The 13,929-nt window shown below is 48.6% G+C and overlaps 1 protein-coding gene across 32 annotated transcripts in view; it reads right to left on the bottom strand.

The window, feature by feature from the left end:
* Positions 1-4,941, bottom strand: part of LRRFIP1 (LRR binding FLII interacting protein 1) — a 201,290-nt gene extending 196,349 nt beyond the window's left edge. For 7 of the 32 annotated variants that reach the window (XM_020972198.2, XM_020972194.2, XM_020972193.2 and 4 more), the window contains exon 1: positions 4,787-4,930. In XM_020972198.2, the coding sequence (XP_020827857.1) occupies positions 4,787-4,882 (96 nt within the window). In that variant the 5' untranslated portion in view covers positions 4,883-4,930. Of the gene's footprint in view, positions 1-4,786 lie in introns of all 32 variants that reach the window. The other 25 variants (XM_020972219.2, XM_020972188.2, XM_020972191.2 and 22 more) reach the window with 12 other exon arrangements.
* Between the last annotated feature and the right edge of the window lie 8,988 nt (positions 4,942-13,929).

Raw genomic sequence — 13,929 nt, 5'->3', positions numbered from 1 at the left:
TGAGAAAGGCTGGAGGATCCTAAGTGTCCTGGCTTACCCAAGACAGGGGAATGAAGGCATGTCCCAAGAAATGCGACCTAGTCAGGTCATATACAAAGCTGCAAAATCATTTGCTCAAACCACACAGTTTCTTGAAAGCAAACAAACCCCCAGTGGACCTAGTCACTCATCCAGAAAAATACAAAGAGGCGTGTTCCTTTGTGCCCCTGCCACCCATGAGGGCCCATCTTGGCCTGCTTAAGGATTCCCAGGAGGCCGGCACTCCCCGGGCTGTGCAGACACAGACCCCGGATGGCCCCTGGGTGGCTGCAGCTGTTAGAGACTGAAGGCTGACACAGGGAAGGAGTCCTCCACTGGGGCACCAATTTAGGAAAGCCAGCCTCAGCTGGGAGGAGGACACACAGGGCCAGCCAGTGTGGGCAGAATTCTAGCTCCCTATTCCCCTCTCTCTTTAGTCTGGGCAGAGGCACCCAGGCCAATCAGCCTGGATTGCCACAGCTGGAGAGAGTGGGAAAGGAGGCTTGGAAAGGCAAGGGCCATGGGAGACTTGCTAGGCTGCTTGGACCTGTAGGGCAAGAGAACATCCGGGAATAAATGGGGAAGCACTAGGAAATTAAAGGTAGATTCCTAGCTCTGGCCAATCTGGACAGCAGACTAAAAAGCAGAGACATCACCTGGCCCACAGAGGTCTGTAGAGTCTAAGCTGTGGTTTTTTCAGTAGCAACGCACGGCGGGGAGAGTTGGACTAAAGGAAAGCTGAACCCTGCAGAATCGATGCTTTTGAATTGTGGGCCTGGAGAAGGCTGTTGAGAATCCCTTGGACAGCACGGAGATCAAATCAGTCAATACTTAAAGAAATTAATTCACACTATTCATTGGAAGGACAAACACTGAAGCTGAAGCTTAAATACTTTGGCCACATAATGAGAAGGCAGGACTCATTGGAGAAGATGCTGATATTTGGAAAGATGGGCGGCAAAAGGAAAGGGGGCTGGCAGAGGACAAGATGGATGGAGGGTGTCATAGAAACAACAAACGTGAGCTTGGACAGACTATGACAGCGGAGGACAGAAGGGTCTGGTGTGATGTGCTCCATGGGGTCTCGGAGTCAGACACGACTCTAGACTTCAAAGGAGCCTCAGATGCCAGCGAGCACAACCTCCTCATTTTACAGAGAAGGAAACTGAGGGCCATAGAGGAGGAGGGATGGAAGAGCACAGATTTAGAGCTGGAAGGGACCGGAGAGGCTTCTCTCAGAGGATAACAACACTCCAGGGCGTTATGTAGGAGGGAGAATTCCCTGGTTCTAAGTTTCCTGCCCCCATGCTTTCTTGTTCGTTCTCTCCCATAACCCCAAGGTAAGAGAGTGCAAAACACAAGACTCCTTAGTGGCTACCTCCTCCAACACCCTCATTTTACAGATGAAGAAACTGAGGCCTAAAGGGGGGGGTGGAAATGACTTGCCTGAGGTCATACAAGCAGAATTTGAGCTCAGGACCTCTGACTCCAAAGCTGTACTGCAGAGCTCGAGAGTATTTATTTAATCCTCCTTCCTTCCCACTCTGAATCACTGATTCAAAGACAGACTCCTGATGGGCCCATGATTCATTTATGGCCCCCATGACACCCTCTTCTGGCTCCAGTGCTCACACAAGCAAAATCCAATTAAAGAAACATCGATCTGGCCCCGGTTAAGTCTAAGGCACTCTGCGAGTTGCTGGGAATACAAAGACTAATGTGAATCAGTCCCTCCCCTAAATCTGCAATCTAAGAGGATGAAAGAATTCCATTGTCACATGGGAAACACAGCCAAGCTAGGACAGGACACCAGGTTAGATTACAAACGCTTATGGGCAGAGAAGAGTTGTCTGTTGTTGTTATTATTATTATTACTGGCATTTACACAGTGCTAGGCACACAGCAAAAACACGCATGGACCTGGGGGAGCCAGGGTTGGAGAGATGACCATGTGGCCCCTCCTGATGGCCCCTCACATACTATAATTAAACTCTCAAATCCTGAATCCACACAGCTGTGAGGGGCAGTCATGAACACACTGAAGAAAGCCGTGAGCGCAGGCGACCCTGTGTGTGCCCCTGCACACAGGCCTCCCCTGGGTGTTGGCATAGATATTTTCAACACTTCCTTTTAAAAGTATTCTATTAGGAGCTGCCAATTCTGAAGGGAAATGAGCAGGCCCTGGCAAGGCTTTAATGGGGCAGAAGTGGGTTATGTCTGCTGCAGAAGCGTGAGCTCCAACAGGAAAACTTTGTGGCACTTGGGGGTGGGTTCTGCACCGAGGCTGCAGCCCAAACAGTTGCAGACAACGGGCTTCCCCTGACCAACATGAGAGCCTCTAAGTCATCACTGGCTGCTGAAGGCCACGGCACAGCCTGGCTGCCACATGGGAACCCAAGGAGAGCTGTCCCTTCCTACATCACATCCACCAAAGCTCTTTCTCTCCAGGGCTCCCACGCCCCGGCCACCCTGCCTGGGACAACTGTCCATGCAGGCAGCTGGGTGTAGTGAGGCCCAGAGGAGCTCCTTTACAAGAGACCTGAGTCATCATGGGACTGCTGGGGTGAAAATTCCCCCCACCAATGCTGATTGGCTACTGGCCTCTCACTGAGCCTTGAGTGAGTTTCCGGACAATTAGAGAGGATAGCAGTCACCTATGGTCACAGTCAGTCAGGCAGAACTTGAACCCAGATTCTCCTACCTCTAGGACCTACCCTCCGGGTATTACAGTATCTGGCTGCTCATTGTCTCTCAAAGCACTTTTAGAAGCCTTACTGGATTCTAGATCAGCAAGCCATCTGTCTCACTAGCTGCACACAGAGGCACTTTTCTCTGTCATTCAATGCCCTTCCAAACAACCCTCCATGTGAGGTCAGCAATGGAAGTATTACTACTCCTGTTTGAAAGAAGAGGAAGGAGGGGATGAGAAGGGAAGCCCAGCAGGCGTCTGAGGCTGGCTGGGAGCCCTGGGTGAGGTTGGGCACACAGCCCCTTGGGCCTCAGTCTGCTCATCTGTAAAATGAGATGATTGGGCAAGATGGGGACTAGGGTCCTGTCCAGCTTTAAATCTACGATCCTAGGATCTTCAGTATTTACTTTGTGATAAACTTTGGATAATCTGAGGAGGGACAGACCACTAACAAGTAAGGGAAACTAAAAGCTTCCCAGGGGGAAAGATAGGAGAACTGTGAACTCACTGGTATGAGGAGCTCCCTCTCCAAAGGAGGCCACTGCCTCCTCTGCCAATTATATTCTTAGCAGCTGCCTGAGGGATTGAATGAGCTGCCCAGGGTCACAGAGGCAGGATGACTCTGGCTGGACTTGAACTGGGGTCTTCTGGGCTCTGAGGCCAATGCTATCCATTAAGCCACAGTGCCTCATAGAGGAGGGGGGCTTTTTCCAGAAGTCAGAATCATGAGCAGCGGCTCTAAGGAGGAAGGTTGGGGATGGTTGCCAACGTTCTACCTGTGAGGCAGTCAGTCACTTCTCTCCTCCCCTGACTCAGTTCCTCTTTTGTACAATGACCTGGGAAGCCAGTGCCCTGTCCACCAGGCTTGAGAAGTGGCATCTCTTCTGGAGGAGATAAACTAAGGCAGGGGCAGTTTCAGTTTTGTCCTTGTATTCTCAAGGCTCAAAGCCGGCAGACAACAGGAATGAAATCCAATCAAGCAGACCAGAATTGACTGTTTTGCCACCTCTTGGTGGGAAAATGGGGGGACTCCACTCATAACATTCATTTAGGGAAAGTCCCAGGCTGGCCAAGATGAAGGCTATCCTCCCTCCCCAGCCCCTTCTCTTTTATGTGTAGTCCCCCCCCCCAACACACACATAACAGAATGGAAGCTCCTGGGGGGCAGGGACTGTCTTTTTTTCTTTTTTCCTAGTATTAGGAAGCCTCAGGGCTTAGCCAAGTGTCAGGCACACAGTAAGCCCATAAGAAACGCTTGTTGACTGACAGACTGAATACAAGGTCATCGAAGACAGAAATTGATTTTGGTCTTTGTCTCCCTCAGTGTCTAGTGCTATGCTTGGCACACAGTAGGCACTTAATAAATGCTTGACTAACACCGAGCAACAAGCCTCTCTCTCTTCATAAAGACAAACCCCGCTGCCCAAAGGATCAAGCACTTAAGAATTGGAAGGGAACCCAAGGGCCAGCTGGCCTAGCCCCCTAATTTTACAGATTAAGAAACTGAGATGCAAAGAGCTAACCTGATCTGACCACTGTGCACTCTCTACACAGGTAGTAAGGAGAGCCACATTTGAACCCAGGTCCTCTGACTCCAGAAGCCATCTAGCCTAAACCTCTAGTTTTTATGATGGGGAAACTGAGGGCCAGGGAGTTTAAGAGACGTTGGAGCAAGAAGGGGCCTCCTAAGCTTTCTAGTGAAACCTTCTCATTTTACAGATGGAGAAACTGAGGCCTCAGGCTCAGAGGCTTCAAGCTGGAAGGGGTCTCCCAAGCCATCTAATCCAACCTTTCATTTTACAGATGGGGAAAAATTCATTTTACAGATGGGGAAACTGAGGACCAGGGAGATGAAGAGCCGCCAGGGCTCCTCAGGCTCAAAATCTTAGAGATGGAAAGGGCCTCCCAGGCCATGCGGCGGCCCCTCGGTCCCCGGTCGAGTTAGATGAACGTCTGGGGCCGCCCTGGGCCGGCTCTTTGTGTGTCCCTGCGCCCGGCCGGCACAGGCGGCCCCCAGAAGGTCACGGTCAACCCCGGCCCCCAGCCCCAGCCCGAGCCCTGGCCGGCGCACCCACCCACCTCGCGGGCGATCTGGCTGAGCGCGTCGTCCTCCGCCGTGAGGCGCTCCCGCTGGGGGAGCCTGCGACGCCCGGAGCCCTGTGTGCCCATCTCCATCGGCCGCCTCTGCCCGGGCTGCCCGGCCCGGATCCTGCTCCGGCTCCGCCGCTGGCCCCCGCCCCGCCCCCAACCGGCCCCGCCCCGCCCCCGGCCAGCCCCGCCCCGCGCCTGGGCGTCCTGACGTCAGCCGCGGGGGCCGGGGGGCCTCGGGAGGAAGGCAGGGAGTTTCCCATCATCCTCCAGTAGGGATGGGCGGCCGGGCCGCAGAGATGCCCACGAAAGCGCCCGAGCAACGAGAGTGGTCCCAACGTGCAGTGGGCTGCTCCGAGGGGAGAGGGTTCTCCATGACTCTCCAAGGGCGGCAAAACAACAACAACAACAACAACAACAACAACAACAAAAACAAACCCTGTAGTTTTTACTTTAATTTTATCTCAAATTTAAAAAAAATCGACACAGGAAATAGGAAATAAAGGGAGCATGTGAGCATGTCCATAGACAATGAAAAGCAGAGGAGAGGGTTGTAGAGGAAACGAAGAATCTCTAGTACGGAGAGCTTGCTTTCATGCTTTGTATGAAGATTTCATATTTCCATTCTTTCATATTCTGTTATCTTAAATGTTAACAACTTTCTAAGCAGTTAAAATGGGAGCACTTTAAGGTCGTGCAATAGAAACTCGCTCTGAAAATGCAGGACTTTCTCTGCAACTTACAGACTTGCCTGGAGCGCCAATGAGTGAACACAGTCACTATGTCGTGTTTCTGAGGAGAGACTAGAACCCAGGTCTTCCTGCCTGATACTGAAGTCATATGTCTTCTCATCATGCCATGCTGCCTTATTTAAAGAATTTTTAAAACACGAGCTGTCTGATAGGGCAATGGACAGTATAGAAAGGCAGAGAATCCCCATCAGTCTCTTGTGAAAGTTCCTTAACAGAGCTCTCCCAAAATGAATGAGTTGCCTAGAAAATAGTGGAGAATTTCCCATAATCTTATAACGATGAGCAAAAAAGCTGCATGGATGCTTGGGAAAGTGCTCTTAAAAACGTTGTCTCCATGTAGACCGGGCTAGCTGGAATTAATGACTAACATTCTCCAAGGCCTCTTTCCAGTCTAAGAGTCTATGACAATATGCCATAGAGCACACCTACTCCCAGGAAAATGGGCTATCCCTGAGGACAGAGGCTACTGCATTCTTGTCTTTGGAGCCACAGCACCCAGAATAGTGCTGACACTTTTGTTTTTGCTCTAGACATGTAATTAACGTAGGGAGCTCCCAGATATGGAAAGTCCCTCTGCTGATACAAATCTGCACCTGCTCTGCTACTAGTCTTGGAGAGCTGTCTGGGATACTGAGAAGTTAAGTGACCTACCCAGGGTAGCACAGCTTGTATGATTCTGTGATGAGACTAGAACTCTGAGGCTGGCTCTCTTTCTACTATGCCACATTGCTTCTCTTCCTGACACGTGGGAAGTGATGAATAAATGCACTGAATTGTGGGTTCATTGAGCAGTAGAAAGAGTCCTGGCCAAGCAGTTATGGAGGCCTGAGTTCAAGTCCTCCCCTCTGCCATTGATTGTCAGGGAGTCTGGGGACAATACACTGCCTTTTTTCTGGGCTTCATTTCCTTGTCTATAAAAAAGAAATTTTGGATTAGTTGATCTCTAAGGTCCAAAGACATGCAGGATTCAATGAACCTATGTATGTCTCCCTCTATTGGAAGGACTGATCTCCACAGTGGTGACAGGACCAGACAAGAAGAAGGTCTTGAGGCTCTAATGGACCACATGCTTACGATGAACCAATGTGACATGGGACCTGTGACATGCAGTCAAAAAGCTAACATGATAGTAGACTGCATTAAGAAAGGTGGGGGGGGAGGGAAAGCATGTACTCCAAATATCTCATTTCATCCTCACGGCAACTCTGCAAAGCAGGTGCTATTATTATCCCCATTTTACCACTGAGGAAATTGAGGCAGACAGAGGTTGAGTAACTTGCCCAGGGTCACACTGCTAGTTAGGGTCTGAGGCTGGATTTGAACTCAAGTCTTCAGACTCAGAGCCTAGAGCTCTTTCCATGGTGCTACTAGCTGCCTGTGGAATATACAGAACACTATGCTCTGCCTCATCACTCAACATGTGGAAGATTGTGTTCACTACCACATTTAAGGGAATAAATTGATCATGTGGGGTTTGTGTAGGAGAAAGACACCAGGATAGTGAGGAGACTGGAATTCTTGCCATGAAGATCGGTGAAAAGAAATGGGAATTGATAAGACTTGGGGTGATCCCAATACCAGCTATAGTTTCATAGAATTTTGAATTGGAAGGAACCTCAGTGACCATCTAATTCAGTCTATCCACAAAAGGAATCCCCACTATAATGTGCCTGGCAAGCAGTCATCCCTCCTCTGCTTAAAGTCCTCCAAGGAGGGGGAACTGACCACCTGTTATGGCAGCCCAGTCCATTTTTGGACAGTTTCCATTGTTAAGACCTTTCCCCTTTGATATCAAATATAATTTGCCTCTTTACCACTCCCATCCATTGCTCCTGGTTTTGCCTTCTTGTGCCAAACAGAACAACTCTAATCTGAGTCCAAGGGGCAGTCCACCAACACTTGAAGATGGCTCTCATCTCCCCCATGGGTTTCCTGTCCTCCAGGCTAAATATGCTCAATTCCTTCAACTGATTTTTCTATGTGATAGAGTCGAGGCACCTTGGGTGCCCTCCTCTGGGAACTCTGCACTTTTTCATTGTCCTTCTTAAGTGGTGGTGCCCAGAACTGAACACAGTACTCTTCATAAGGGCAGAGTGTGGTGGCACTGTGACCTCTCTATTCTGGAAGCTAAGCCTCTCAAAGAAGCCCAAGACTGTGCCAGCTTTTGTCAGCTGCTATGTTGTACTGCAGATTCAAATCAAGCTCACAATCTGCAGTAACCCTTAGAACTTTTCCTGAACAATTGCTGTCTAACCACATCACCTCCATCTCACACATATGAAATTCATGTTTTACTACGAAAGTGCAAAAGTTAACACCTTGAAGAAATCTGGGTGGACTCTGTCCACATTCCCTTCATCTACTAGTTGAGTAAGTCAGTAAAAAAAAGTGAGGAAGTTGACCTGGAGCAGGGGTGGGGAACTTTACCTTGATGAAGTGAAGTTACTTGGCTCGGATGAACTATGTCCTTCTGTCTTGAAAGGGTTAAATCAGGGATGGGGAACCTGTGGCCTTGAGGACACCTGTGACCCTCTAGGTGCTCAAGTGCAGCCCTTTGACTGAATCCAAACTTCACAGAACAAATCCCTTTAATAAAAGGAATCGTTCTGTAAAACTTGGACTCGGTCAAATAGCCATACCCAAGGACCTAGAATGCCACTTGTAGCCTTAAAGCCGCAGGTTCCCTGCCACAGGTTCCCCACCCCTGGAGTAACTGATCTTTGGTTCTTCATAATTATGGCTTCCTTTTCTAGGTGTTTGGCAATCATCTCTTTAACAATCTGTTCTTGAATTTTCCCAGGACTCAAAGCCAACTTCACTGGCCTCTAGTTCACAGGCTCTGTTCTCTTCCTTTTTCTGAAATTCAAGACATTTGCCCTTCTCCAATCTTGTCGTGCCTCTCCCATTGTCCATGATCTTCCAAATGTCCCTGAAGATGGCTTAGTCATCACAGCTGTCTGCTCTTTCAGGACAGAAGGACAGAGTTCATCTGAGCCAGGGAACTTCATTCCTCAAGGGAAAGTCAGTGTTCTCTGACTGTCTCCTTCCTTATCTTGGATATCAACTCCTTGTTAATCATTTTTGTTCTGTCATTGCTAGTGTATAAAGGTCCTTCTCCTTTGCAGAAAAAAAAAACCAGAAAGAAAATGAGGCTTGGGTGGCTGCATCTTCTCTCTGTGCTTCTTCTCTGTGTTGTCAGTTATCATGGTTCCATGTCCCCCAAGCCACGGTCCTGGATCTTCTCTGATCCCCCTCTTACTCTCAATATGACTAGATAAAACCCCCTACCCTTTGCTGTACTCAGCTTCCCTTTCCATTCTCAGCTTATTTTGTTCCTGAACTTCCCTGGTATTCTTTTTGTAGGATCATGCCACACTCTGGTACCCACCTTTAGTCCCTGGCCATGCACCCATTTTATTTTGTAAAATCAAAGTTGGTTCTTGATTTCCTGTGTATCCACATTGATCTCTTTAAAGGAATCTAAGTTTTCCTCCTCACTGGAATCGTTTCTTTTGTGCCTTCAAAATTTCCTTCTTGAACATCTCCTATCTCTCCAGGGTTGGCTTCCCCTAAAGCATTTTACTCCATGGGATCCTACCTTTCTTTTGTCTGAATCCTTTAAAATTTGCTTTCAGAGAATCTAGGCTGGTAGCAGACTATGCCCAGCTTTCCTCTCCTTCTCTAACACAACTAGGTGGCACAGTGGAGAGTATAGGTAGGACTCAGAGTTGGAAAGACCTGAGTTCAAATCTTGCCTCAGATACTTTCTAACTGTGAGATCCTGGGCAAGTCATTTAACCTTAAGGTGCTATATAAGTGCTAACTACGGATCACTTCTCCCCAAGATGTGCACTATTTCTACCCCAGCACTAGGTTTTCTCTGTTAGTGAGAACCAGACCCAGGACACTGTTCCTGTTTGTTGGTTCTTCTGACCTTTTGAAGGATGAAATGAACACTAAAGCAAGTCAAGAAATTATTAACTGGAAAAAAAGAAATTATTAGCTGAGAGAAAGAGACAGATATAGACAGAGACAGAATCAGGGAAAGACAGAGCAAGACAGAGTTAGAGACACAGAGAAACCGACAGAGACAGACACACAGAGAGAAAAAACAGGGAAAGAGAGAGAGAGAGAGAGAGACAGAGACAATGGTGAAGACAGACATAGGGGAGAGAGAGAGAGAGAGAGAGAGAGAGAGAGAGAGAGAGAAGAGAGAGAGAGAGAGAGAGAGAGAGAGAGAGGGGAGAGAGAGAGAGAGGGGAGAGAGAGAGGAGAGAGAGAGGAGAGAGAGAGACAGAAACAATGGTGAAGACAGACATAGGGGAGAGAGAGAGAGAGAGAGAGAGAGAGAGAGAGAGAGAGAGAGAGAGAGAGAGAGAGAGAGAGAGAGAGAGAGAGAAGATAGGGAAGAGAGAGGAAAGACAAGAGGAGAGAGGGAGAGAGCAAGTTCCAGCAGACGTTTGGGCCTTTGGGGCCCCCATCAATCCCCTATTTCACGCCTCTTCGACAGGCTCATGATCTGTTTCCCAGACTCTTCATCTGTTATTCTCTATTCAGGTGAAATGCAATCACTTAGAGGCGGGTTTCCACCTGTTTTGCTTGACCTTGGAAGGCAGAGCAAATAACACTAGATAGAAGGTGCAGAGAGGTAGATCAAGGGGTGAAAACCTTTTTGATAAGCTTCGCTGTTCCACAGTAGAATGGGCTGCCTTGGGAGAAAGTAGGTTTGCCCTTGCTAAAGGACTTCTCAGAATCTCCGAGTTGGAAGGGACCTTGGAGGCCAAATAATTCAGTTTGTTCCCCTCTCCAACATTCCTCACAGGGGCTCACCCAGTCTTGGTTTAGAACCCTCTAATAACTTGCCGAATGATGTGAGCTGGGCCCTAGAGGAAGAGGGAGACAGCCAGCCAGATAATAGGGCACAATGCAGAGAAAACAGGAAGATCTGGATTCGAGTCCTGCTTCTCTGGCACACACACTTGCTGTGTGATCCTGGGAAGGTCACTTAAGTCTTAGGTGCATCAGGCAACCCTCTAAGGTCTCTAAGTTTTAGAGACGGCACCTGCATTGGTAGAGGGAGTTTCTGCATCTGGGAGTCATTGACATTCCAGGACCAATCCCAGTGTAATTATTCACAAGTTTGTTAGGAGTCTAATTCATTCCTCCATATATCAGCTATGCCTCCCAGTTTTGCATCACTGAAATTTGACACTTCTTAGGTTGGTGAAGCAGAAGGTGCAGGCATCTCAAGAGAAAGTGACCATGTCCTCTCCAGGTTCCCAATTCCCTAAGAAAGAAGTGCTGGGACATTTCTAGATGCTGTCTAAACCTCAGAAGAGCAGATGGTCCAGAGTCTGGAGAAATACTAGTTAGCCTGGGAGAACAGTGGGCCAGGGGCTTAATGCCCAGACTGAGCCGAGCCATGGGCAAAATGCTAAGGAAGCCAGTGAGGGCTTGGCAGAAGGAAGAAGTCTGTTTGCTGTTTGGAGCAAAGGGGGTCATGTGAATGAGCAACAGAGAGAAAGCAGGAGCACCCCCTTCCCTCTTTGCTTCTCTTCCTCACCTATTTCCTCCTCCTGAGTGCTGCATCTTCCAAGAAGCCTTCCCTGATCACAGCTCCAGAGCTGGAAGGCTCTAAGGCTACTGGGCCAATGCCCTCATTCACAGATGGAGAAATCCAGGCCCAGGGAGGATATATTATCGTCTATCCAGAGCTAGTAGGGACGTTAGGGTTTATCCAGTCCAGTCCCCTTGTTATACTGATGAGGAAACTGAGGCCAGGGAGAATCAGAGGCTTGTCTGAAGCTCCTCCAGGGACCTGCTTATGTGACAGTCAGTCATGGCACCACACTTCTGCACTCCAGAGGGCCAGGATCTCACCTCTAAGTGTGGATTGACCCCAAAGCCACAATGAGACAAAGGAAAAGGATACATTCATTCATTTATCCATTCCCTAAACATCTACCACGTGCCAGGCACTATGCTAAGGGCTGAGGGTACAAAGATGAAAATTAATCTGTCCCTGCCCTGAAAGGGGCATCTATGGGCAGAGATGTGCAGGAGGGAGCAGAAATAATCTATATTGAGAAAATTAAATATAATACAGACACAAGGTAATGGTGGCTGGTACGGGGGGAGGGTTGGGGAGGAAGGGTTAGGACATGCACTAGCACGTGAGAATCGGGAGGAGGAGAGGAGGGCTGTGTTCCAGTCATAGAGGAGCCTGTGCTCAGGCGTGGAGCTGGGACATGTCAGTAGACATCCATGTGTGGTACCTTACATTGGCATTACTTGTCAGGTAGGTTTATTTCTTCAAAGAGACGTTAAGCTTCATGAGGGCAGGGAGCCTCTCTTCTCCTTCTTTGGGTCTACCCTTAGCACTTAGCACAATGCCTTGGGCATAGAAAATGCTCAATAAAATTTAGTCGGGAGTTTGCAATGCATAAATGTCCCGTGAACTCACAAGGGTGGCGTGAGTCAGGAAGGCCTTGGTTCAAATGTTGCCTCTGATACTTGAGACCTGAATGACCTTGAGCAAATCACTTTCCTTCCTGGGCCTCAGTTTCCCCATTCAGTCAGCCTCTAGGGCTCTTCCAGTTTGAAACCTTTCATCCTCTATGACATCTGGGCTGTGTGCCCAGCCAAGTCACAGCCTGTTCAGCCCAATCAATCTTTTCAGACTTTTCAAACACACAGCCCACCAAAGGAGGCTTTGTCCAGAACCAGAGTCAAATATAATTGGGAAATTTTTGACAAAATAAATAAAAATACAATAAAACACAGAAAATGGTCATTTGTTTTCTAAGTTGATATGTCCCCACAGAGATTTCTATTTTAGTTTGAAACCTCTGCTTTATTTAATATATAATTTATATATATAATTATATATATATATATGTATATATATATATATATAATATTGGACATATAATTTTATATATAATTTATAGGCAAATGGCTGGTCAGCCTTGGGGGAGGGAATTTCCACAGCAGTGAAATCCCCGAGCTGTATGGAAGCCAAGCCAAGACAGCCAGACAAAGCTATGGGCTCAGGGGCCTGTCACCAGAGAGGTGAGGGGCAGTATGGCCCAGCAGAGGGAGTGCTGGCCCCAGCTCAGACACTTGGTCACCTCCTCCTGGCGCTGCCCACTTCGCGGACATGTTGGGCCAGCAGCCGCAGCTGCTGGGAGCCCCGTGGCACTGCCCAAGAACCCAAGGAGCAGAAAAGAAAAGGGCCGGGGAGCTGTTGGCTCAGCCGGAGGTTTCCTGTGTGGCCATTCAAGGGACCTGCCTGATGTCACTTGTGGTGCCCTGCTCCAGAATTTCAAGGTCTTGTACAGGCCCTGGCTGGGGTGGATGGCTCTGTGGTCCCCTCCATCTCCAAGATCCAGGGCCTGTAGTGAACAAGCCACTTAGAAGCATAACGGAACATGGCCATTGCTTTTTTCAGAGGGTAAAAGCCACAAAAATTAAAAGTAGAATTTTTTCCTGGCTTGGACCCCCTTTGTTAGCCACACAATTTGTTACAAAAATAGAAGACAGCATTTCCCCTTAAGGCTTCTGAGAAAATTTACTGTCTCAGTGATTCCCAGAGTGCCCATAGCTTGGAGTAGTGGGAGGCACCTCTCCCTTATCCCATTTAGAATTTCCCAAGGATGAATTCCCCCTGGGAGGAGGGATGCCCATCACAGGGAGGAGGGACCCTTCCCTCGGCCCCACACACCACACCTGAGGGCCTTACCTACAGGAAGTGCCTTTCCTATGGCAGAGCTGGTGGGAGTGACTTATTCTCACCCAGGCATCATTGACTGGAATTCTGGAGTCTGAGGACTCTGCTCTGACCTTAGAGGAATCACTTATTCTCTCTGGGCCTCGGTTTCTTTCTATGTAAAAAGAAGGGATGGGACTAGGTGATTCTATGTACTAGAATGTAGTGAATGTCTACTATGTGCTAGGCACCATACTGGCGACTGGGCACACCAAGGTTGTAAAGAAGCCAGGCTCCTCTGCTCTGGACGCTCACCAGCTACTGATTCAATCAATTATCATTCATAAAGTACCTACTGTGTGACAGGTACTGTACTAGGCCCTACAGAGTCAAAGAAAAAAACAAAACACTCACTGGAAAGGATGATGAAAGGCTCTGAGGTCCTATCCTGGCGCTGCCCCTGGCTTGTGGGGTCACCCTGGACACAAGCCCCTCCACCTCGTGGGACCTCAGTTTCCCCATCTGTAAAATGTGGGGAGTGGACCAGATGACCCCTAAGTCACCTTTCAGCCCTAAGGCTATGATCCTTTGATCTATGAAGCTGGGGGTGGGGTTGGGATCAGTTTACCCAATTTTCACCCTTTCCCTCCTCAGTCCTTGTCTGGTCCTATCAG

The sequence above is a fragment of the Phascolarctos cinereus genome, unplaced genomic scaffold (assembly GCF_003287225.1).
Source record: "Phascolarctos cinereus isolate Bilbo 61053 unplaced genomic scaffold, phaCin_HiC Scaffold_5;HRSCAF=322, whole genome shotgun sequence".
Taxonomy (NCBI): domain Eukaryota; kingdom Metazoa; phylum Chordata; class Mammalia; order Diprotodontia; family Phascolarctidae; genus Phascolarctos; species Phascolarctos cinereus.
Note: the sequence above shows the minus strand (reverse complement) of the source record. Positions and strands in the feature narration are given on the sequence as shown.